This window comes from Quercus lobata, chromosome 4 (genome assembly GCF_001633185.2).
Source record: "Quercus lobata isolate SW786 chromosome 4, ValleyOak3.0 Primary Assembly, whole genome shotgun sequence".
Lineage (NCBI taxonomy): Eukaryota > Viridiplantae > Streptophyta > Magnoliopsida > Fagales > Fagaceae > Quercus > Quercus lobata.
In genome coordinates, this window is record NC_044907.1 from 7,181,870 (window position 1) to 7,207,549 (window position 25,680).

General features: G+C 34.0%; 2 protein-coding genes across 7 annotated transcripts; both read right to left on the bottom strand.

Annotated features, from left to right (window-relative positions):
- Positions 1 to 1,814: 1,814 nt before the first annotated feature.
- On the bottom strand, positions 1,815 to 10,974 carry LOC115986941 (putative disease resistance RPP13-like protein 1). 4 transcript variants are annotated; one of them, XM_031110374.1, is made up of 12 exons: positions 6,473 to 10,974; positions 5,932 to 6,090; positions 5,261 to 5,705; positions 4,968 to 5,119; positions 4,718 to 4,858; positions 4,463 to 4,532; positions 3,759 to 4,065; positions 3,535 to 3,649; positions 3,089 to 3,441; positions 2,633 to 2,720; positions 2,277 to 2,428; positions 1,815 to 2,171 (listed from the first exon to the last, which is right to left on the bottom strand). In XM_031110374.1, the coding sequence occupies exon 1, from the start codon at positions 10,135 to 10,137 to the stop codon at positions 7,396 to 7,398; it is 2,742 nt and encodes a 913-aa protein (XP_030966234.1). In that variant the 5' UTR covers positions 10,138 to 10,974; the 3' UTR covers positions 1,815 to 2,171; positions 2,277 to 2,428; positions 2,633 to 2,720; positions 3,089 to 3,441; positions 3,535 to 3,649; positions 3,759 to 4,065; positions 4,463 to 4,532; positions 4,718 to 4,858; positions 4,968 to 5,119; positions 5,261 to 5,705; positions 5,932 to 6,090; positions 6,473 to 7,395. The 4 variants fall into 4 exon arrangements, with proteins under 4 accessions (XP_030966234.1, XP_030966231.1, XP_030966232.1 ...); XM_031110371.1 differs by having other exon boundaries at positions 2,633 to 2,707; positions 3,089 to 3,145; positions 3,378 to 3,441; positions 3,759 to 4,858; XM_031110372.1 differs by having other exon boundaries at positions 2,633 to 2,707; positions 3,089 to 3,145; positions 3,306 to 3,441; positions 3,759 to 4,858.
- Positions 10,975 to 17,176: 6,202 nt separating this feature from the next.
- LOC115983492 (putative disease resistance RPP13-like protein 1) lies at positions 17,177 to 24,462 on the bottom strand. Of its 3 annotated transcripts, none has more exons than XM_031106197.1 (8): positions 20,050 to 24,462; positions 19,385 to 19,870; positions 18,891 to 18,994; positions 18,597 to 18,729; positions 18,380 to 18,448; positions 17,920 to 18,000; positions 17,595 to 17,716; positions 17,177 to 17,479 (listed from the first exon to the last, which is right to left on the bottom strand). In XM_031106197.1, the coding sequence occupies exon 1, from the start codon at positions 24,309 to 24,311 to the stop codon at positions 20,109 to 20,111; it is 4,203 nt and encodes a 1,400-aa protein (XP_030962057.1). In that variant the 5' UTR covers positions 24,312 to 24,462; the 3' UTR covers positions 17,177 to 17,479; positions 17,595 to 17,716; positions 17,920 to 18,000; positions 18,380 to 18,448; positions 18,597 to 18,729; positions 18,891 to 18,994; positions 19,385 to 19,870; positions 20,050 to 20,108. The 3 variants fall into 3 exon arrangements, with proteins under 3 accessions (XP_030962057.1, XP_030962058.1, XP_030962056.1); XM_031106198.1 differs by having other exon boundaries at positions 17,595 to 17,656; positions 17,920 to 18,015; XM_031106196.1 differs by having other exon boundaries at positions 17,920 to 18,015.
- Between the last annotated feature and the right edge of the window lie 1,218 nt (positions 24,463 to 25,680).

Here is a 25,680-nt window from a genome sequence, read left to right on the forward strand (position 1 = left end):
GCAAAATTCTTACCATCTTCAAATATCAGTAGAGGATAACACAAAAAAACAAAGCCACGCCCACCTATCCATCCAATCCCATGGCCACCATATTCTCACCCTCAGCCCTCTTCTCCTCCACCACCACAACCCCTACAAAACCACCTCAAACTCCACCTTCAACCAAACCTAACCTCCCTATCCTACCTTCCAGTTCCAAATCATCCTTAACCACCACCTTAACAACCACTTTAACTGCCACAGTCCTTGCCACCACAATTTTAACTACCTCTCCTCCTTCACTAGCTGACACTCCAACTAATGGCACTGCTGCTAGTCAAACGTATACTTGCGGGACTTGATGGCAAGCGCCGACATGACTTGACACCCCATTCTCCGGTTTGGTCTTCAGAAACTTTTTGTAGCTACACCGCGATGCAAAGTGATAAGGTTCCCAATTCCCAAAATACAATTCAATTGACAACAAGAAAAAAAAAAAAAAAAATTAAAATTAGAAAAAAGTTGTATAAAATTTCAATTACAGAGCGTCAAGGCTTGTGGAGGTAAAAAAAGAAAGAAAAAAAAAAGTGTGTTTGGTAATGATATTTTATTAAGAATAAACTGAGTTACAATTCTCAAATTAAGTTGTTTAAAACATATATTTTGAGAACTCATTGTTAGTTTTTAAGTTACATTGCTATAGTTTTCAAGTAACATTATTGAGTGGTCTTTTTATAAAAAAATTAAAAATTATGTGACCCACTTGACCAAACATAACAGAAACAGAAGTCTCATGCTTCAACTTTTTTTTTTCTTTTTTTCTTTTTCTCCCATGGCCCCACCTCTTTCACATCATCTATCATTCTCCCTTCTTTTTTTTTCTTTCTTTTTCTCCCTCCTTAAATAAAATGGCATACTTTAATGGTAGAGTAATCACTTAAAAAAAAAAAAAAAAAAACGCATACTGTCCAGCAATAATATGCAATCAAACAGCATGGAGGAGTATGATGCGTTAGGGGCACTTCCTGGCAAACAAATGTGCTGATGCATTAGCTAGGAAAGGATGTTATTTACAAGAAGAATTTGTAATTTTTGATATTCCCCCATCTAATGATATTTTAGCCCTAGTGTATTCGGCTGAGAGTGGGGAAAGCTTTTGTAGGCATTCAGCCGCTAATGGAACTTAGCCATTTTGGCTGTTTAGTTTATTTAAAGTTCCTTTCAACCAAAAAAAGAAAAAAACACATACACCTACTAAATTCACAATTATATTGTTTCACATTTTAAGATATTTAACACATTTTTTGTATTATAAGTACTTTAAACACGTATTTTTACAATGTTTATTAAATCAAAATTTTCATATCATTTCAAACCGATACTTAAACACCGCTACCAAACGGCCCTCAGAGACTAATTTTTGGCACTTTTGACTTTTGTGAGAGAGAGGTCAAGCTACACCTTATAAACCACCAATTGATTTATTTGCCCAACTATGTGATGTATCCACCTAAAGAGAGCCCTTAAGCATTGTGATTCTGGTAACAAATAAAGAGAACCTGTATTATTTACATAGCAATATGAGCTATCACATGCCTTTAGTCATAGGTACTTGGATAAAAAGAGTAGGAACTAAATTAGCCAAGGTTACTCTTATAATACACCTCAATGTTAAACAAAATAGAGTGTAGTGTTCAACATAGACTGGGTATACCCGTAAACATTTATGTGGTAAGCTAAACAAAGTTTACTGTCAAATAAGCTCGTGGAAGTTCCATGACAACTAAGTAAAATTTAAACATTCATTTGATTTTCATATGTCAAAAAGAGCCTGTTTTTTGAATCCATAGGACATGCTACTGAAAGAAGCAAGCAGTAACATTATAATACATCCCTCACACAAAAATAATTTCAAAAACTCATACATCCCTCACATGAATTTTTTTTTTTCAAAAACTACGTAAGTTCCATCATTACTGTGATCTAAAGCTGTGAAGTAAGCCTAACAAGTCTTCTCATTAAAATATATGCATAAAAGGAGAAAAATTACAATTTACAAGTAGGTAAAGTTTGGTAGGTAGCTTAAGATCCTTAGGAGTGAAGGGCAGGGAAATCACGTAAGGAAAAGAGAGAGAGTTATGGCATTACGAAGTTCTTGCTTCCAAAAGCCTGTTAAAGAAAATTGCAGATACCTGTGGAGAAATTCAATATCAACAGTTAGAATTGGAGGCATATCCTATTCAACAAGACCAAAAATGAAACAAAACAAAACACGTAGAGCAGTGGCACATATATACCTGAATTGAAATGAAGACAAGAAAAATATTTGTAATCACAAGACTTGCAAAATGAGTTGCATTGCTTTGCCATTTACATGTTCTCACTGGTTTTGAACACCTATAATAACTGGTTAGCCTCCTCAAGCTCGAATGACCAATGAACAACTTGCCTGAAATTTTACAAATATAAATTGAGGACTAAAGACCTTGGTTTTTTGTTCTATACTGCTATGTGACATTTATGGCATACACTAAATTAAAACAAAAGAAAAGAAAATTAAAGCATATCAGGTTCCAACACAAATTTCTAGTAGTTATCTCTAACTTCTTGTTGTTTTAAAAGATGGATAAGACCAAAGAAAGAGGCACTTTACATGAACACACATGAAAAGTTCATTGGTTGTTTGTCATTTGGGATTTTCTTTCCTCAGCTATAAATTCACTGGAGACTGGACCACAATGCTGAGCAGGACCATAAAATGTGCAGCAGAGAGGAACATGGAAACAAAAGGAAAAAAAAAAAAGGATTAAACAATCAGCTAATAATATGTGCCTTAAGCCTTCTCCCAGGTCCATCATCAACATTGAAATTTTATTTTTAAAGATCAAAGAATAGTAGGGAAGGTTGTTTACACTAAAACATAATCATGTGAATCATCTCACCATGCTAAAACTAACTTAAATTCAAATAACGAGTAAAAATATGAAGCTAAAGTTTTCCATTTCTATATAAATCTCATATCTATCCTATAATTAGACTTCGTTTTGAAAAACTATGCATATTCAGCAAGATACAAATTCTTTCTTGGGTGCTGTTTTCAACATTATACCTTCTGCCGGGGGATGGATCCTTACAAATAGCTAGGCTGCTTCTTTTCATTCAATGTCTGCAACAAAGTCCCTCCTATTAATTCACATAAACTAAATAGAACTATTAAATAAGAAAAAAAATTGATGGTTTGGGTAATATAGTGGGAGGGTCTAATATGTGCCCTAATACAAGTTAAGAAGTACTATAAATATAAATAAAGTGAGATAGTAAATAACCTATACAGGAATCAACTTTTCATAAAGGGCATGTGCAAACTGAGTAGAATGTTTTTGAATTATGGCACAAACCTCCTTTTTTGTTGTGTCCCTTCTTTTATAGGTCCATTTTGAAATCTTTGAAAGTGAACATGATCTTTGTGGAAAATGATTAGAATTTATCAGCAATAGACCTTCATAGTTAACAATGATAAGAAACTCAGTCTATCACAACCCAAAAGTTTATCACCTGATCTTCAAATTTCGCTAATGCCACTTTCTCTCCAAGATTCCAATAAAAATCAATGTAATGCAGGTAAATATTTCACTTTACATCCAATGTCAATAGTAAAGTAGCTGAAATTCTGAAATGAAATTGATTCAGACAAAATTATCAAATAAAAAGCTAAAATTCCATGTTTCACTATCAATAAAAATTTAGAAGGAAAAAAAAAATAATGAAGATGGGCTTACTAGATAGTTCAATTAATATAGTACTCACTATGGTGGTAGGTAGATCTTAAAGCTATGATTTCAACTTTTTATGTACAATGTGCAATGCCAAGTGATTCTTTTATTCTCAACCAATTCTCCAGTTTGGTCTTCAGAAGCTTTCTGTAGCTACTCTGCGAGCTCTCCCTCTCTTTGCGCCAGTCAGACTGATACTCTACCTGGTCGTAATTTCAAGCTCTCAGCTCCAATTTCTCCTTCAATCTCCTCTCATCATCTAATTTCAGAGTCCCCAAATCCTACTGATGCAAAGTGATAAGGTTCCCAATTCCTGTAAACAATTCAATTGTTTGGACAACAGCAAAAAAAATTAGAAAAAAGATGTATAAAATTTCAATTACAGAGAGTCAGAGACTAACTAATTTTTGGCACTTCTGACTTTTGTGAAAGAGAGGTCAAGCTATACGTTATAAATCACCAATTGACAACTATATGATGTATCCAACTAAAGAGAGCAACCCTGGACCTGTGTTGTTTAAATAGCAATATGAGCTATCTAATACATACCTTTAGTCATAGGTGCTTAGCTAAAAAGAGTAGGAACTAAATTAGTCAAGGTTACTCTTACAATACACCTCATAAAATTCTGTTAACAAAATAGAGTGCAATGCTCAACATAGACTGTTTATAGCCGTAAACTTCAATGCAGTAAGTTACGAAAAGCTTACTGTCAAATAAGCACATGGAGAGTTCCATATGTCGAAAAGAGTGTGTTTTTGAACGCCACAGGGCATGCTACTGAAAAAGGCAAGCAGCAACATTATAATACATCCCTCACATAAAAATAATTTAAAAAACTAATACATCCCTCACATAAAAGAGTTTCAAAAACAATAAGTTCCATCATTACTGTGATCTAAAGCTGTGAATTAAGCATAACAAGTCTTCTCATTAAAATACATGCATAAAAGGAGAAAAATTACAATTTACAAGTTGGTAAAGTTTGGTAGGTAGTGTATGATCCTTAGGACTGAAGGGCAGGGAAATCACATAAGGAAAAGAGAAAGCGTTATGGCATTATGAAGTTCTTGCTTCCAAAAGCCTGTTGTAGGAATTGCAGATGCCTGTGGAGAAATTCAATATCAACAGTTAGCAAGGAAGTGGAGCACTATCCTATTCACCAAGACCAAAAAGGAAAAAACCAAACCACGTAGATCAGTGGCACATATATACCTAAATTGAAATGAAGACAAGAAAAATATTTGTAATCACCAGACTTGCAAAATGAGTTGCATTGCTTTGCCATTTATATGTTCTCACTGGTTCTGAACATCTACAATAACAGGTTAGCCACCTTTAGCTTGAATGACCAATGAAAAACTTGCCTGAGATTTTACAAACAGAAATTAAGTGATGAATAAGACGTTGGTTTTTTGTTCTATACTTCCATGTGACTTTTATGGAAATAAAGGTACCATGGCATACAGTAAGAATTGGCAAGCTTACAAGCATTACTGAGGATTCACCTAGGGACTTGATGAAAACAGTGCTTAGAAAATTGCAAACGCAGCACATCAATGCCTTGAAAGCTCATATCTCGCAGGCTCACAGCTTGGTGTTTGCATTCCACAACAAAGGCTGCAAACCCATGCTCACGCCTTTCATAAGTACACAGGACAAGGCTTCATGAATTGTCTGACAAAGCTTGCAGCTGACCAGCAACTCTTTCATTTGGTACTAACTTCCACTAAGATCAACACTTGTGACACTCGACAATAGGCAATCAACAATCAACAAATCATGTCCAATTGCACACAGGAGGTTTACAACTTCTTAGAGAATGATTCCCAACCATTGCTTCTTGACAGATCGTGACCATATGGCTGCAGTAGTTAAGAGTTTGAGAAGCATTGACAACCTTCCCTTCAAACATGCCCATATTCTTGCAATTCCATATAGCCCAAAGAGCTGCTGCATTAACAAGTATAACAGAAGAAAAAAGATCAGTATCAGTAAAACATCTCTCCTCCCAAATAGAGAGCCAATTACCAATGGAATTTGATTCAATATATTAAAGGGCTGACGTTGAGATACAATCCAAACTAAAGGGCTCTTGCATTCTAATGAAATCAAGATATAAGGTTGGTACACATTTTAATGAAACTATGAAATTTCATTCAATACATTTATGGAATACCTGCCATCTGCAGCACGGATGTCAATGCATCAATTATCCATACAAAGCATAATCTTTGGTTGAAATGACATTCTGCTTGGGCATAGCATAAAAAAGCCATCAAGCAATTATTTGCATATCCACTGATCATGATGTTCCACAACATGATATATATATAAACTGCAAGCAGCAAATTCCACAATTCAATATTGCTTTCAGACATTTCATCGAACACCTACATGTCCTTAACATAAACAGTTTCATATAATTAAAATAAATTAAAAACTATAAAAGATATTGACGAGCTAAAAAATCAAAGTGCCAGAAGTTCATGTAACTCCATGTTTTGAAATTTTGAGAACAATTATAAAATCATATTTTTCTAAATCCACACAGGGATACCAATTTGTTCTTTCATTTAGGTTTATTGTAGAAATCAACTTTTCTTTATCAACAATGTAACGAGCACTATTATGTAAAAATTCTTATAACAATACGTTTAGGATTTAAATATATATATATATATATTTTTTTTTTTTTTTTTCCTTTGTAAATGTTGTACCTGGAAGGAGCAAATATTTGTACTTTTTCTTCTCTGTTTTACACAACTATTGCTCCTCCTCCTCCTCTAGCTCATAGACCAACTTGCCATCAATCTCAACGTAAGGGATGTGGGCGATCTTGAACCACTCTTGCCCTTTGCCTTTCTTGCAATGTTGATTCAGCACAGGACACAATCTAATATGTAGCTTCACAAGCGTGGTAGGTAGGCCCTTCTCTGGGAGGGATGCGAGTTTAGGGCAATTGACAATCGACAATCGTTGAAGAGAAGAGAGGGTTTGAAAGTCCTTGGAGGATAGGAATACTATGTTTTGAAAATTTACAATTCTCAGTTCGATGAGAGAGGTAGGCAACATCATCATTGTCTCCCCATCTTCCTTATCAGGAAACGACTTCCAATCTAGAAATTCACCATAAATGCAAAGATATCTGAGAGATATGAGTTTGTGGAATCCCCATTCAAATACTTGTTTACGGATATTCACACCTTTCAACCTAAGTGATGTTAAGTTGGAGGGGTAACCATCTTCCGGAAAGGACTTAAGGCTTTGACAATCACATATGCTTAACTCTTGAAGCGAGGTTAGGTTGTGCATGCCATTGGGCAAGGCCTCCAATTTCTCACAGTCTCTAATCGAAAGCTCTCTCAGGCTGGTGGGGAGCAACCCTCCATCTGGGAAGCAAACAACACTAGGACACCTATTTATATCGATCTTATTGAGATGGCATAATTTGTGTAGACCCTCAGGTAAGGATTTAAGATTTTCACAATTCCAAATTTCAAGCTGTTCAAGAGACGCATTATTGAGTAACTTGTCTGCTATTGACTCTAGCTTTGGACAAAACCATACAATAAGGCTTACAAGGGCTGTAGGTAACTGGTTTCTAAATGATAAGGATGTCAACTCTGAGCATCCCCAAATGTCAAGGTGTTTTAAGTGTGGCAGGTAGGTCGCATAAGTACTTTAGAGATGGACAATCTCTAATCTCCAAGTGCTCAAGAAGAGATTCATAGTTGTGACTGTTGCTACTAAGACTCTCCTCATTCATCAATAAAGAAGAAGGTGAAGAAGAAGAAGAAGCCTCCCCCTCGTCTACCACAAACTGCAAATTCTCACAATCATTTATCTCTAGCCTTTTCAAAGTTGGAGGTAGCTGGCCTCTTGATATGAACATCAAAGAATTACATACCTCAATAGTTGCATATTCTATACATGTACAATTGGACATTGGCAAGGATTTCAAAGCACTGCAACCTACAATTTTCAGTGTCCTTAACGTAGACGTCAAGCAATTGATGTTGACAAGACTTGGGCACGATATCATATGTAGTGTTACAAGGGAGGTGAACCTATTTGGCCATAGAGATGTCAACTCCTTGCAATCATTTATTGTCAGATTTTCTACCTTTGCTAACCCATGCATGAACTCCTCCGTCAAACTTTTCAGATCTGGAATAGAAAGAACCATGGACTTTAGCAAGCATAACTCAACCTCGCTCTTGTTCACCTCTTTGCATCCCACAATTTCAAATTCATGAAGCTTTGGAAGGCTTGGAATTGAAACAACCAATTGCTCACACTCATGAATAGAAAATTTTACCAAAGATGAGAGATGACGGGGCAATTTTCCTTGCAATTTGGGGCATCGAGAGATAGAAAGCTCACGCAAGCGAGGGAATTCTTCATACTCATCTTTGCAAGGAATCCAATCTCGCCATTCTTGCATATCATCAAAGCAAAGGGTCTCTAACGATTGAAAAGGCTTCAAGCAACCATCCCCATAAAACTCAGGACCAACAATTTGCACCCGACCCATTCTTATAATGACAAGGTATTTAAGAGAGGGTAGTTGTCCGACCGCAGGTAAGGACATACATTTTCCACATCTATCAATCTTTAGCTCTACCATATTAGAAAAGGAAGGATCTCTTAACCACGTTGGGAATTGTGTACCAACATAGCCCTCAATGAAAAGTGTTTTCACCATTGTATTAGGTCGAAGCATATTAAGAACATCTATTGCAATTCCACTGTCTTGTATATCATCTACTGCATGCTCCCATTTCATCACTAATGCATCTAAACCCCTTTTACCATTTAAATTGGCCTTTCTTGCCTCCTCAACATCAAGCACATTCTCCAAGCTTGAAATACAAAGTCTTCCCCGAAGGAACTCCAAGTTCAATAAATCTCCTATCTTGGATCCAGTATCTTTCCCGACTATAAAATTGGATAGTGTTTGTAGGTTTTTTAATTCTTCTATTCCCATTGGCATCTCTTTGATTGAATCTGCATTTGTAATATCTAGATGTTGAAGATTGACAAGATTCCCAATTTTCATTGGTAACTTTGTGAGGCGAGAACAACCTTTCAATAACAATGTCTGCAAATTGTATAAAGAACTTGTTGATGCTGGTAAACTCCTAATTGAAGTGTTAGAAAGGTTGAGGTATCTTAAGTGTTTCAAATCACTAATTGAATTTGGTATCTCAAAGATTTGATATCCGCCTAAGGATAATACCCTTAAATATCTTAATTGTGGCAATAAACGACTAGGAACGTCATTTGTTAAATAGCCCCAATTTTTTATTGGTAATGACATGAAGGTTCGTAGATGCATATCTTTGGGGAAATCTTCAAACTTTTTAATTCCATCATACATAGATTGAACATAAGAGAAATGGCGTACCTTTGTAAAAATATCAGATTGGTTATTACCACACAATGTATCTTCCAATCTATAGCACAAGCCTCCTGCTGCCCATTGAGCAATATCATTGATAAGATCATGCATGACGAAGAGTGATTCATCACTGTATGATTGTTGAAAAAACGATCTCATAAGTAGATCTTGAAAATACTCACTTCCAATATCTTCCATCGGCTTGTTTCTCTCTGTTTCTTGAACCAAACCTTCTGCCATCCATAACAAGACTAGCTCTTTTTCCTTGAATTTATAATCCTTTGGGAATAGAGAACAATATGCAAAACACCTTTTTAAATGTGAAGGGAGATATTCGTAGCTTAATTTAAGAATTGAAAGAATACTGCTTTTCTCTTCTGGAATATCCCAAATCTTACTGTTTAACACATTTTTCCACTCATCACAACTGTGTTTAGCGCGTAAAAGGCCTCCCAATACTTTTGCTGCTAAAGGTGAACCCTTACACTTATCTAAAATACCTCTACCAATATCTTCAAGTTCTGGATGCATAGTAAAATCTGTTGCCCCCAATGCGTGTTGAGTAAATACACGCCAACAAGCATCATTTGACAAATCTTTCAACTCATAAGTTGGAGTAGTTCCCATTGTTAATGAAACACCATGATTCCGAGTTGTGACAATAATCTTACTTCCTGGTGCGCCAAATTCAAAAGGACTACGTAGTTTAGTCCAATCATTGTAGTCTTCATTCCAAACGTCATCCAGAATGAACAAGAACTTCTTGTCAGATAGTTTCTCCTTCAATTTGACTTGTAGTAAATTCAAATCATTAACATCGTAAGTCTCGGGAGCAATGATAGATTCTAGTATTACTTTTGTTACCCTTACAATGTCAAAATCATCAGAAACACAAGCCCATGCTTTCAAATCAAAATAACAGCTCACATCATCGTCGTTGTAGACTAGTTGGGCAAGAGTTGTCTTACCCAATCCCCCCATACCCAAGTATGGGAATCACAGAGAGTTGAGCATCACTTAATTCACGGCTTAGCAACAAATCAACAATAGCCTTTTTATCTTTATCCCTGCCATAATTTTGTTTTTCATTCACCAGAGAAGTTGTGGGCACCCATGATCTTGTTGTTCTAATCCTTCCCCCAGTATTTTCTATCAATCCCAGATCATTCTTTTCTGTCACAATTTTTTGCAGTCTTGTATTGATAACTTCAATCTTGGACCGCATATTGGCATCGAACATAACAAAACTTGGATTGAAACTTACACAACAAGCAGGGACAAAATTCCGTATCTTACTTGTGCCTGGTTCTGCATTCAACCTACGTCGCAAAGCTTCAGTAGCAAACTCGTCCAAGATGTCATCTGCATCATAAGCCAAGTCTTGGAGTTCATCCAACCAGATCTTCACCAACCTGCTTGTCAACTGCTTTTCTTCTGCGTCATCCAAAACCGCACGGATTTTCAATAACGATGTCTTCCACTTCTTGAGCTCAGCATGAAGTTGTTCTTGCTGAATGATCTTCAACAAATCAGAGGAGGCTAGCTTCTTAAACAGCACCTCAAAGAAAGCGGATAAAGCAGCCTCTCCGATGATTGACATGATTCGTTCGTGGGAAGGAAGGAACAAGGAAATATGGGAAACGAAAGTAACCAAAGAGAATCCGCAGAAAATTTAGTGAGGAGTGAAGACTGAAGAGGATTAGTTTGTTCTGTGAAAGTTCAAGAAATCTGTTCGGTGTTTTTCTTTATTTTTGTTTCTTCTTTTGCTTTCTCAATTGGTGTAAGACTTTCCCTCACCCTATGAGGTTCATAAAAATAAAGAATAGAGACGAAAAATACAATAGAAAATAGAGTACGACGAGCTGAGCTGCTTTATTAGTGGAGTGCTCAGCTTACAAATAGTCGGGGACACAGCCAGACTTTGGACTTGGGGTGTAAAAAAATTTCTTGACCGGTAATTAAATGAGACTATCTTATTTCATTTTTTTTTTAAAAGAGAGCACCTTATAAAAATTAATATTTTTATTAGTTCGTTTTGTTATTTATTTAATTAATTTTCAAATATTTTATCAATTTCAAACCTTATAGCTCTATTTATTGAAAAAAAAAAAAAAAAAAAAAAACATGCAAACAAAGAAAAGATAAGAAAAGCCCATACCTCAAATGTTTTCCCAAAAAAAATTTTTAAAAAAAATTCTCAAACATTTCAACTTTCAAATTAAACCAATTTAATCAGTTAAATATTAGAAGTATTTCCTTAAAATTAAATAGCCACACACGTAGCCCACTAACTTAGCAAATCAAATAGTTGTATTCCCTCAAAAATTAATAGCCACACATGTAGTCCTCTTAGTAACACACTTAATAGCTTATGGCCACACACAAAAAAGAGCTAAGAGTGAGCGAGAGTAGTCTACGTACAAATCTTTTCTCTCTCAAATAAACATGCTAAACAGAGTAGAGTGAGTGACTTTCCAAATATTACAGTGTCTAGTAAATTTTTTTGAGTTGCCTTTTCATTCCTCAAGAACAATGCAAAATGGGATGCCAAAAGAGGGTTATATATATATATATATATATATATATATATCTCACAATTCAAGGATTTGTTACTTGGTTTTTGGGGATTTAGTTTGTTTGTCTGTGAAGAGGCCATCAACTAAAGTGATGGGCTTTTTTTTGGTTGGGTTCTAAGGGTCAATTTGTAAATTGTTGGGAAGAGAGGGGGCCAAAAGTAATTATCTTGGACCTAAATGTTAAAAAAAAAATTCAGAATATATATACCATTATGATTTTTTTTTTTTTTTTTAAATTTTAAATCTAGGGGCCACTGCCCCCCAGTCAATGAACAGCTCGGTCCCTATAATAGTGTGGGAAGAAAGATAAAAAATGCAGCACGCCAAGATTGGCTGCTTTATTAGTGCTTTTTTTAGAGATAGAGAAAGGTTTTTTTTTTTTTTTTTTTTTTTTTTTTTTTTTTTTTTTTTTTTTGAGGAAAAGAAAGGTTATTAGCTTTATTGGTGCTAAAATGGCGTAAAAAGATATTTTACCAACCAAAACACAAAAAAGTATGCCACATCAATGGTGCTAAAACTAAAAGTTTTATCAATCAAGTTAGAGTAAAATGTCATCTTACGAGCATCCACATCTCAAAAAGTTATTTTATTTATTTTAACATATAATTTCATAACATACTCTGCATAAATAGTCTTATTTTTACCATCAACCAAACACTTATTTTTTTATTAATTTCTTTCTCACTTCCTCTCTCTACCTCTTCGCCACGAAACCCAACAAAAGAGATAAAATAATATTTTTATGCCTTTTTACTACAGTGAATTGCTAGTTGTAACAAGTAGGCAAAAAAAAAATTTTGCCTTTAGCTTCACCAATGTTAGGCACTAAATTGGAATTTGAGGTGATAAAATAGATAAAAAGTTATTTTACCACCACCAATGGTGATGCTTGCATTCACATCAAAAAAATGTCACCCTACAGTAAAGTGTCATTTTTGTAAGACAACTGTGATTAGGGTTCTAAAAAAAAAAAATGCTATTTTGACAAATTAAAAAGTTACTTTATTTATTTTAACATACTACTTTATAATACACCCTACATCATATATTCTATTTTTTTTTTTACCATTTTAATTTTCTTTTTTATTCTTTCTTTTTTTGGTTGTTCTCAAAGGCATTGAAGACGTATTAAGAGAGAAAAGGTTAAAATAATATAAACTAATTCCAACATCATGAAGAGAGAGAAAGTTGGAATAAAAATATATCCAAACATTTATACAATTTCTCATATTGTTATATTGTTACTGGTGGATAAACAAATAATTTTAGTTGTTAGTAAAGATTATAACCTTACCACATAAAACTTGTTGTGAAATTATTGCAAAAATGTTATAAACATAGCATTACTCTATATAATATCTAGGTAGCAACTTTCAAACATCAATTCAAATAATGGATATACAGAACCTTATACAACAAATTTATGTAGTATCAATATATTACTAAAAGCTGAAGCGTGGCATTTATAGCTGTTGAGCTCTTGTTGCGCCACCTCATCACCACGTCATTCGCCATATAATTAATATTTATTCCTATTTTTTTTTACAAATATATATATATATATATATTTATTTATATAGATTATTGACTTTACATATTCATCTTTGTCAGTTTTAACATCTATATATAATTAATATTTATTCCTTTTTTTTACAAATATATATATATATATATATATATAAATAGATTATTGACTTTATATATTCATCTTTGTCGGTTTTAACATCTATATATATTTCTTTTTTATTTCCAATTTTCCTATAATTTTTTTTTTTACATTCACTTATTTTTTTTATATATTTACATTTTCTTCAACCTTTCTTCTTCCCTCACCTTTTCATCTCCCCACTACCCTCTACTTTAATATTGCTATTCATCCTTCTCTTCATCTTCCTTTATTTGTCTCTTATTATCCCTTCCCTCTTATTATAAATTTGTCACTCTTTTCCATTCTTTGCATAGTTTTCTCTCACAAAAAGGTTCTCTCTCTCTCTCTCTTTCTCTCTCAATGTTTTGGTGGATTTTTATTTTTTATTGCATCTTCACTTTAGGTTGATAAAATTTTGTATTTTTAAGAACTCTAATTTATGTTGATACGATTTAGTTTTGTGTTTTAAGTTATTATTATTATTATTATTATTATGCTCTTTGATTGTTAAATTTTATCCTATTACATTCTAAAAAAATTAAAGATAGTAGATAAAAATAAAATAGTATTCCATTACATAGCATAATTTGGATAATTTAGTGTTTATTGTTATATCTTTTAATTTTTCTTATTTTTTTCTTCTCTTCCATTTTACTCAATATTGAAATTCAACCACATCCTCCTTATCATTAAATTATTTATATTTTCTCTCTCTTTTTTAAATAAAAAAATAAAAAATGTAATATTTTACTTAAATTCAAATAAAAGAAAATTGTGCTCATCAAATTGTACTCATTTTTTTTTTAACATTTACACTTTCTTCAACCTTTCTCATTCTTTTTACCTTTTCATCTCCCCAAAAATTCTACCTTGATATCACTCTTCCTCTTTCCTTTTATCTTCCTTTATTTTGTTTTTTTATATTATCATCCTCTTAGTATAAATTTATCATTCACTCTTCTATTCTTTACATAATTTTATCTCACAGAAAAGTAGTTCTTTCCCACTCTTTCTCCCTCAATTTTTTGGTAGATTTTTATTTTTATTTTTCTTGCATCTCTATTTTAGCCTGATAAATTTTTGTATTCTTTAGAGCTCTATTTTGGTTTATGGGATTTAGCTTTGTGTTTTAAGTTTTTTATATTTATTTTTTATGTCTTTGATTGTTAAATATTATCATATTTCATTATAAATAATTAAAAATAGTATATAAGAATGTACTATTATTATATTACATAGAATTATTTGGATAAGTTAGTGTTTATTGCTATGTATTTTTTTTTCTCATATCATTTTATTTAACATTTAAATTCAACCACATCCCCCATATATATCATTAAATTATTTATATTTCCACTCCTTTTTTATTTTTAAAAATTTTAAATATAATATTTTGCCTAAATTAAATAAATAAAATTGTCCACATTAAGTGGAGTAATGATAGGGAAACACTCATTCTCACACCCAATGCATCAAAGGAAGAATGAAATACAAAACAAATCAAGTTAGAAACACTAAATAAAAAAAAAAATTAATAATGCATATTTAATGTCATAGAATCATCATCAAATTTTGGAAAACGATAGGTTGCCAGTGGAGAGAGAGAGAGAGAGAGAGAGAGAGAGATGGTATAGAAAAAACAAAACCAATACAAAGTAATAAATAGTAGATAAAGAAAAAAAAAAAAAAAACCAAACGTCAATTAGTAATCGTTGATTGGAAAATAAAGAGGTTGTTAGGAGAAGTAAAAAATAAAATAGAGATTACCGTGTGGAGAACATTAAAAACTTTATAGTGTAGTAACATAAACCGTTTAATTCACTTAAAAAATTAAATCAACAATCAACAATTAAATACAATCATAGTACTAAATTTAAATTTAAAACTAATCAAATTCTAACTATGGAAACCATATTAATCATAACTAAAAAAGAGATGTTCTATGATAGTAGTAGAAATTGAGTAAGGAATAAAGTTAGAAAATTTAAAAATCCATTTTTTGACATTTCATTTAACCTTATTTATAATATATATATATATATATATATAATTTTCATGCACTATTACTTTCGAAAATCTAATGAACAATGCTACCTCTCATTTATCGTCTTTGTTATGCAAATCATCAGTTAGTAAATATATGATAATGGTAAGAAGCGTTACAAATGAGATCACTAAAAAAAAAATATAAAATTAATTAGCCACTATCATTATGGAGTAGTAGTTTATAATTTTACGCATCCAAAAAAGTGGAATATATAGAGTTTTTTTAAAGGTATGTGTAAAGATTCGCTATATGTGTGTGTGTGTGTGTAAAGGTAAAAAAACAAAAAAAGAAAAAGAAAAAAAGGAAGGTATATTTAAGGTTTTTGTTAACTTAAAAACTAATTGAAAATCAAATAGTTAATAACTAAAATTATAGTATTAATAAAATATTTAATGAGACCATCCTAAAAAAATTACCGCGCGCAATGCGCGGGTATGCGACTAGTTATTTATTATAGTGAAAGTTGAATGAGATTCAAATTAAATTTTAATTACACCCTAATTTTATGTTAATTTTCATCTCAAATTGCATTTCTTCATGTCAAGTGTATTTAAAATTTAACTACTTTTAACATCTAAAAGAATTTTCAGCCCATCCTACTTCCAACCCAATTATAATTAATAAAAATTTGCTTATCAAAATTTATTTTTAATTCAACTATAAATTTCAATGAAAAGTTCTTCATATTCTAAAAAAATTAATTGTTCATTTCTAATATATTTTCATAATAACTCAAATTTTTTTTTTTTTTTATAGAGAATTTCAATCTATGGCGTCCGCTCCTGATGATAGCTCTTTATCATTAGACTAAGACATCAATCGGATTTTTGGTGTAGGTGGGGGGATTGAATCCCAGATTTTTTATTCAACCATTAGAAACTTTACCAATTGAACTAACTGGAACTCACTTCATAATAACTCAACTAATTGTATTCTTTGGTTTCCTCCAGTTAGCATTATGTCCAAAGTTAATTTTGATGGGGCAGTTTTTCGGCCTCAACAAGCTGCAGGTTATATTGTTATTATTGGAGACTCTGAAGGCAGAACCATTTGTGCTCTATCCCTGTGGATCCCTCTACCACAAATCGTCGAGGAAGTAGAGGTATTAGCCTGTTGCTGAGCCATCATTTTTGCAGCAGAAATTGGTATTCCGGAGCTCATTGTTGAAGGGGATGCCAAAATAACCATTGACATGCTACATAGTGAAAGGTGTTATGCCTAATGTGGTCATGTAATTGAGGATTGCAAAAGCTTGTGTTCTGGGTTTAGAAAGGTTGATTTTTCCCGTGTAAAAAACACACAGGCAACTCTGTTGACCATGCTCTTGCTAAGAAGGCTAAGTCAGTCGTTGACTACCAAGCCTGGTTAGAATATGTTCCTGAAGACATCTCTTCTCAATTGATTTGATTGCGCACTATGCGATGTATCCACCTAAAGAGAGTGACTGTGATTCTGGTAACAAACAAAGAGGACCTGTATTGTTTAAATAGCAATATGAGCTACCTAACACATACCTTTAGTCATAGGTACTTAACTAAAAAGAATAGGAGCTAAATTAGCCAAGGTTACTCTTACAATACACATCATAAAATTTTGTTAAACAAAATAGAGAATTTTAAACATAGATTGGTTATATCCGTAAATTTTTATTGCGGTGAGCTGAGCAAAGTTTATTGTCAAATAAGCACATGGAGAAGTTCCATGACAACTAAGTAAAATTTAAACATTCATTTGATTTTTGAACTTCCATTGGACATGCTACTGAATAAAGCAAGCAGCAACAATTTAATACACCCCTCAAGTAAAAAAAAAATTATAAGCTATAAGTTCCAATCATTACTGTAATCTAAAGCTGTGAAGTAAGCCTAACAAGTCTTCTCATTAAAATACATGCTTAAAAGGAGAAAAATTACAATTTACAAGTTGGTAAAGTTTGGTAGGTAATGTATGATCCTTAGGACTGAAGGGCAGGGAAATCACATAAGAAAAAGAGAGCGTTAGGGCATTACGAAGTTCTTGCTTCCCAAAGCCTGTTGTAGGAATTACAGATGCCTGTGGAGAAATTCAATATCAACAGTTAGCAAGGAAGTGGAGGCACTATCCTATTCACCAAGACCAAAAAAGAAAAAAAAAAAACAGAACACGTAGAGCAGTGGCACATACATACCTAAATTGAAATGGAGACAAAAATAGTTGAATTGATTTTCCATTTACATGTTCTCACTGGTTCTGAACATCTATAATAACTGGTTAGCCACCTTTAGCTTGAATGATCAATGTAAAAACTTGCTGAAATTTTACGAACAAAAATTAAGTGATGACTAAGACCTTAGTTTTTTGTTCTATACTGCTATGTGACATTTATGGAAATAAAAGTACCATGGAACACGCTAAATTAAAACATATTAGATTCCAACACATATTTCTAGTAGTTATCTCTAACTTCTTGTTATTTCAAAAGCTGAATAAGGCCAAAGAAAGAGACACTTTACATGAACACAGATGAAAAGTTCATTGGCTGTTCGCCCTTTGAGACCAGAATGCCTTCTTTCCTCAGCTACAAATTCACTGGACTTTGGGCCACAATGCTGAGCAGACCATAAAATGTGCAGCAGAGAGGAACATGGAAATGAAGAGGAAAAAACAGGATTAAACAATTGGCTAATAGTATGTGCCTTAAGCATTCTCCCAGTACCATCTTCAACAATGAAATTTTATTTTTAAATATCAAAAATAATAGGGAAGTTTGTTTCCACTGAAACATAATCACGTGAATCATCGCACCATGCTGAAACTAACTTAAATCCAAATGACATGTAAAAATATGAAGCCAAAGTTTTCCATTTCTATATAAATCTCATATCTATCCTATAACTAGAATTTGTTTTGAAAAACTCTGTATATTCAGCAAGATATAAATTTATTCTTGGGTGTTTGTTTTCAATATTATACCTTCTGGCAGTGGCAGGGGATGGATCCTTGTCAATAGCTAGGATGTTTCTTTTTTTTCAATATCTGATTCTGCAACAAAATCCCTCCTATTAATACACATTAACTAAATGGAACTATTAAATTAGAAAAAAAAAAAAATGATGATTCGGGCAGTATATGTGGCTGACTACAAGTTAAGAAGTATTATCAATGTAAATAAAATAAGATAACAAATAACCTGAGCAAGTATCAACTTCTCATTGAGGGCATGTGCAAACTGAGAAGAATGCCTTAGATTTACGGCACAAACCTTCCTTCTCATTGTGTCCCTTTTATGTGTCCGTTTCAAAATCCTTGAAAGTGAACATGATCTTTGAGGAAAAGAAAAAAAGAAGAAGAAATCAATCAATTAAAACCTTTAGCCCAAATAGAGCAATTCAATCCAATTGTCTTCCTCATTGATAAACTTTAGAATAGCAATAGATCTTCATAGTTAACAATAAGAAATTATCACAACTAAAAATGTTATCACCTGATCTCCGAATTTCGCTAATGCGCTTCTCCACAAGATTCCAATAAATCAATGTAAAGCAGGGTAAATATTCCACTTTACATCCATTGTCAATGGTAAAGTAGCTGAAAATATGAATTGAAATTGAGTTAGAAAAAAAGTACAAATCAAAAGCTAAAATTTCGTGTTTCACTATCTAGAAATTTTTGAAAGAGAAAAAATATTGATGATGACCTTACTAGATAATAAATTACAGTACTCACCATGGTGGTATTTAGATCTTGAACCTATGATATCCGATTTTTAAGCACAATGTGTAATGCTAAGTGATTATTTTAATTTTTTTGGCTAAAAATAAAGTCTCAAAACACAATTTTTGGTCAAACTAGTTACAAGTCATTGGCATCACTAATTATATTCTGTAAGCTTGATGGTTTTTTTTTTTTGGGGGGGGGGGGGGTAATACCAAGCCAAAAGGCAGAAAAAAAAAAAGGCACAAGAATTGGCAAGCTTACGAGCATTAGTCAGAATTTGCCTAGGGACTAGATGAAATCAGAGCTTAGAAAATTGCAAATGCAGCACAGCAATGCCTTAAAAGCTCGTATCTTCCGGTTTGGTGTTTGCATTCCACAACAACACTTCATGAATTGTCTGACAAAGCTTGCACCTCAGCAGCAACTCTTTCTTTTAATACTAACTGCCATTAACATCAACACTTACCACACTCGACAATTGACAGTCAACAAATCAGATCTAATTGCACAAGGAGGTCTATAGCTTCCTAGAGAATGATTCCAAGTCATTGCTTCTTGAAAGATCGTGAGCATAGGGCTGTAGTAGTTAAGAGCTTGAGAAGCATTGACAACCTTCACTTCAAAAACACGGATAGATTCTTGCATTTCCGAATAGCCCAAAGAGATATTGATATACTACCCAAAAATTAATTTATTTTGAAAATTTGAGAACAATTCGGATTCCAGAAGCTAGCCTCTGTTACAGCACTGCAAGAATTTGCTAGGTTAGGGTAAAAAACTTCAAAATCATGTGTTTAAAACTTAAAAGACTACATTGAACATAAATAAAGTTAGAAGATTGAAATAAATTTCAACCAAACTTAGAGGTGCAATTTGCATTTTAGCCCCCTAAAAAAAAAAAAAAAATTGCTTTGTATATGTTGTACCTGGAAGCAGTAGATATCTATACTTTTTTTTTTTTTGTTTCTGATTTACATAATTGCTGCTACTCCTCCTCCTCTTCATTGACACAGCTCAAAAAATCAGAGAGGCAGGAAATTGAAACTTTAGGGATGTCGATGATCTTGAACCACTCTCGCCCTTTTCCTTTCTTGCAGTGTTGTTTCAGCACTGGACATTCCCCAATATATAGATCTAGAAGTGAGGGAGGCAGACCCTTCTCTGGGAGGAATGCAAGTTTAGGGCAATTGTAGATTGTCAAATATTCAAGAGCAGAGAGGTTTTGAAAGCCCATGGAGGATAGGAATACTATATTTGGAAAATCTTCAATTCTAAGACTGATGAGAGAGGAAGGCATCACCATCATCATCTTCCCATCTTCCTCTTCAGGAAAAGACTGCCAATCTGGCAATCCACCACCAATCCAGAGATATGTAAGAGAAGTGAGTCTATGCAATCCCCACTCTAATATTTTCTTACAAGTATTCACCCCTGACAACGTAAGTGATGTTAGGTTGGTGGGGAAACCCTCTCCCGGAAAGGATTTGATGCTTTCACATTCCAATATGATTAATAGTGGAAGAAAGGTGAGGTTGGGTAAGGTCTCCAATTTCTCACAAGTTGCTATACAAAGCACACTCAGGCTGGTGGGGAGCAACCCTCCATCCGGGAAGGAAACAACACTAGAACTCCATATGTCGATCTTATTGAGATGACAGAGTTTGTGTATACCCTCTGGTAAGAATTTAAGCTTTTCACATTTCCCAATTTCAAGCTGCTCAAGAGACGCTGGTAACTTGTATGTTACTGACTCCAGTTTCGGACACCTACTTACGGCAAGATGTTTAAGGGCAGTAGGTAACTGGTCACTTGATGATAAGGATGTTAGCTCTGAGCATCCCATGATATCAAGGTATTTAAGTGTGGTAGGTAGGGCCCATAAGCATTTTAGAGATGGACAACACATAATCTCCAAGTGCTCTAGCAGAGATCCATAGCTATTGCTGTTGTTGCTGTTAAGATTCTCCGAAGAAGAAGAAGAAGAAGCCTCTCCTTCCATGTCCACCACAAGCTGCAAATTCTCGCAAAGTACTATCTTTAGATTCTTCAAAGTTGGAGGTAGCTGGCCTCTTGAAATGAACGTCAAAGAATTACAATCCTTAATAGTTGCATATTCAAGGCATGTACAATCGGATATCGGTAAGGATTTTAGAGCTCCACAACTTTCAATTTTCAATGCCTTTACCCTAGACGTCAAGCAGTTGATGTTTAGGAGACTCGGGCACGATATGATATCTAGTGTTTCTAGGGACATGAACCTATCTTGCCATAGAGATCTTAATTTCTTACAATCATTTATCACCAGAGTTTCAACTTGCGCTGACCCAGGCATGAACTCCTCTGTCAAGATTTTCAATTCTGAAATAGAAAGAACCATTGACTTTAGTAAGGATAACTCAATTGTGCTTCTGTTCACCTCTTTGCATCCCACAATTTCAAATTTACGAAGTATTGGAAGGCTTGGAATTGAAACTACCAACTTCTCACATTCATGAATAGAAAATGTTTCCAACGATGGGAGATGGCGGGGCAATTTTCCTTGCAATTTGGGGCATCGAGAGATAGAAAGCTCACGCAAGCAAGGGAATTCTTCATACTCAACTCCACAAGGAATCCAATCTTTCCATTCTTCCATATCCTCAAAACGAAGTGTCTCTAAGGATCGAAAAGGCTTCAAGTAACCTTCCCCATAAAACTCAGGACCAACACTCTGTACCCTAGCCATTTTTTCAATGACGAGGTATTTAAGCGAGGGTAGTTGTCCAATAGCAGGTAAGGACATGCATTTTCCACATCTGCCAATTCTTACCTCCACCATATTAGAAAATGAAGGATCGCTTAACCATGTTGGCAATTTTGCACCAACATAACCCTCAATGAAAAGTGTTTTCACCATTCTATAAGGTTGTAGCATGTTAAGAACATCTATTGCAATTCCTTCATCTTGTATATCATCTAGTGCATTCTCCCATTTCATTGTCAATGCCTCTACACTCTTCTTACCATTTAAATTGGCCTTTCTTGCATCCTCTGCATCGAGCACATTCTCCAAGCCTGAAATACAAAGTTTTCCCTGAAGAAACTCCAAGTTCATTAAATCTCCTATCTTGGATCCAGTATTTTTCCCCACAACAAAATTAGATAAAGTTCGAAGACTCTTTAATTTTTCTATTCCCATTGGCATCTCTTTGATTGAATTCACATCTGTAATATCAAGATGTCGAAGATTGACTAAATTCCCAATTCTCTCCGGTAAATTTGTAAGGCAAGAACAACCTTTCAATATCAATGTTTGTAAATTGTACAAAGAACTTGTTGACTTTGGTAAACTTCTAATTGAAGAATTAGAAAGGTTGAGGTATCTTAAGTGTTTCAAATCACTAATTGAATTTGGTAGCTCAATGGTTTTATATCCACCTAAAGATAATACCCTTAAGTATCTTAATTGTGGCAACAAACAATTAGGAACATAATTTGTTAAGTAGCCACTCTCCTTTATTGGTAGTGGCAAGAAGGTTCGTAAGTGCACATCTTTGGGGAAGTTCTCAAACCTTTTGATTCCATCACACTCAAATCGAATGTAAGAGAAATGTCGTACCTTTGTAGAAATGTTGGATTGCTTATCATCACCCATTGTATCTTCCAATCTGTAGCACAAGCCTCCTGCTACCCATTGAGCTATATCATTAATGAGATCATGCATGACGAATAGTGATTCCTGATTGCTTGATTGTTGAAAAAACGATCTCATGTGTAGATCACGAAAATACTCACTAGCAACAACTTCCATTGGCTTGTTTCCTTTTGTTTCTTGAACCAAGCCTTCTGCCATCCATAACAAGACGAGCTTTTTTTCCTCGAATGCATAACCCTTTGGGAACAGTGAGCAATATGCAAAACACCTTTTTAAATGTGAAGGAAGATGTTGGTAACTCAATTTAAGAACTGAAAGAATAGTGCTTTTCTCTTCAGGTATTTCCCATATCTTACTATTTAGCACATTTTTCCACTCATCACTATTGCGTTTAGTGCGTAGAAGGCCTCCGAGTACTTTTGCAGCAAGAGGTGAACCCTTACACCTATGTAAAATTTCCCTACCAATTTCTTTAAGTTCTGGATGCATGGTAGAATCCGTTGCTCCCAATGCGTGCTGGGAAAATACACACCAACAAGCATCATTTGACAAAATTTTCAACTCATAAGTTGAAGTAGTTCCCATTGTTGATGAAACACCTTGATTCCGAGTTGTGACAATAATCTTACTTCCCAGAGCTCCAAATTCAAAAGGAATGCGTAGTTTAGTCCAATTGTTATAGTCTTCATTCCAAACATCGTCCAAAATGAACAGGAACTTCTTGCCAAATAATTTATCCTTCAATTTAACTTGTAGTAAATTCAAATCATTATCACTACAAGTCTCAGGAGCGATGATAGATTGTAGGATTACTTTCGTCACCCTTACAATGTCAAAATCATCAGAAACACAAACCCATGCTTTCAAATCAAAATAACGGCTCACATCATCATCGTTGTAGACTAGTTGGACAAGAGTTGTCTTACCCAATCCTCCTATACCAACTATAGGAATCACAGAGAGTTGAGCATCACTTAATTCATGGCTCAGCAACAGGTCGATAAGAGCCTTTTTATCTTCATCCCTGCCGTAAACATGACCTTCATTCACCAGAGAAGTGGTGGGCACCCAGGATCTTGTTGTTCTAGTCCTTCTCCCAGTACTTTCTATCAATCCCAAACCATTCATGTCTGTCACAATGTTTTGCAGTCTTGTGTCGATATCTTCAATCTTGGACCGCATATTGGCATTGAACATTACAGAACTTGGATTGAAACCCACACAAGCAGGTATGAACTTTCGTACCTTACTTGTGCGGGGTTCTGCATTCAACTTTCGCCGCAAAACTTCAGTAGCAAACTCGTCTAAGATGTCGTCTGCATCATGAACCAAGTCTTCAAGCTCAACCAGCCAGATCTTCACCAACCTGCTTGTCATCTGCTTCTCTTCTGCGTCATCCAAAACCGCACGAATTTTCAGTAACGTTGTCTTCCACTTCTTGAGGTCAGCATGAAGTTTCTCTTGCTGAAAGATCTTCAACAAATCAGAGGAGGCTAACTTGTCAAACAGCCCCTCAAAGAAAGCGGATAAAGCAGCCTCTCCGATGATTGACATGAGGTTCGAGGGAAAGAAGGAAATATGGGAAATGAAGTAACCGAAGAGGCACTTCTCAGAAGATGGAGTTAGGAGTGAAGACTGAAGAGGTTTAGTTTGTTTTGTGAAAGTTCAAGAAATCTGTGAGACTTTTCTTTACTTTTATTTCTTCTTTTGCTTTCTTAATCGTTGGCCTTGCTGTGTAACACTTTTCTTTACCCTACGCAGTTTCAAAAGCATATAAAGCATCAAGTTACATAATGGAGAGCGCCAAGCTCAACTGCTTTATTAGTGGAATGCAAAAAAATAATAAAAAGATCATGTAAGTATCTGTGCTTTTACTTTCGTAAGGCAACCATGATTAAAGTTGCTTAATCTGTCAGTGGGAAGTTTTGAACATCAATTCAAACAATGGATATACAAAGCCTTTATCTTTATCTTTTCTTCTTTTGCCGAAAGCATTTATCAGTACAAACAAATTTATATAGTATAATATATCTATATATACCTAAAGAAAAACTACATGTTGATAACATTTTCACATCAAATCCTAAGTAGCAAGTCGTTATTAGTTGTTATTATTGAGGCAAAAAAGTAATCTTAGTATTAGGTTCAAATTTGAACCTATAACAACTAACTACTTGTGATTTGTTGTGAAAATGTTGTGGATATAGCATATCTCATATCTAAAAGCTAAAGCGTAGCATTTATTATTGCTACGCTTTAGTTGAGCCACATCATTGACCATGTCACATTCTTTTCATTTTCATTTTTTTAAACAATATTAAAATATAAAAAAATAGTGCAATTTTACACATTCTCTAACTCATTAAATCCAACTCACCATTAATTCAATCATCTTCCAATTTTCAACTCTTCAATTTCCCCCTTTGAACCCAATTAGCTCTTCTCAAGTCAAACCCTTAAACTGCCACCCCTACAATTAATTATGTTATTTTTAACACTATAAATTTTTGATTACTCTCAACTATCCATTGAATGTTTTCTTATTTTTCACCTTCCACATTTTTTTGGGATAAATTATGTAGAATCCTCTCCATAATGATTGAGCTAACCACAACCCATTCACCTTCCCCATTTACTCCATTAAAACCCAACCGGCTAACTATTTGAATTCACAATTAACAATCCTAGAATTTAATAGGATTGCATTGAACACCAAGCATAAGCATATACTCATGGACGATTCTGCATCCATAACCATCCATTACACAACAAAACCACAAACAAAAACAAAAATACCCTTTTTTTATAAATAAAAATCACTCTTACAAGTTGAATTCAATTATGCACTTGCAACTGCCTATTAAAACCAACCGCCCTCCCTTCCCAAAAAAAGAAAAAAAAAGAAAAAAGAAGACATTTACAC

Coding starts and splice junctions, on each gene's coding strand:
- LOC115983492 (XM_031106197.1), bottom strand. CDS start 24,311: ATGTCAATCATCGGAGAGGCTGCTTTATCCGCTTTCTTTGAGGGGCTG.
- LOC115986941 (XM_031110374.1), bottom strand. CDS start 10,137: ATGGGGGGATTGGGTAAGACAACTCTTGCCCAACTAGTCTACAACGAC.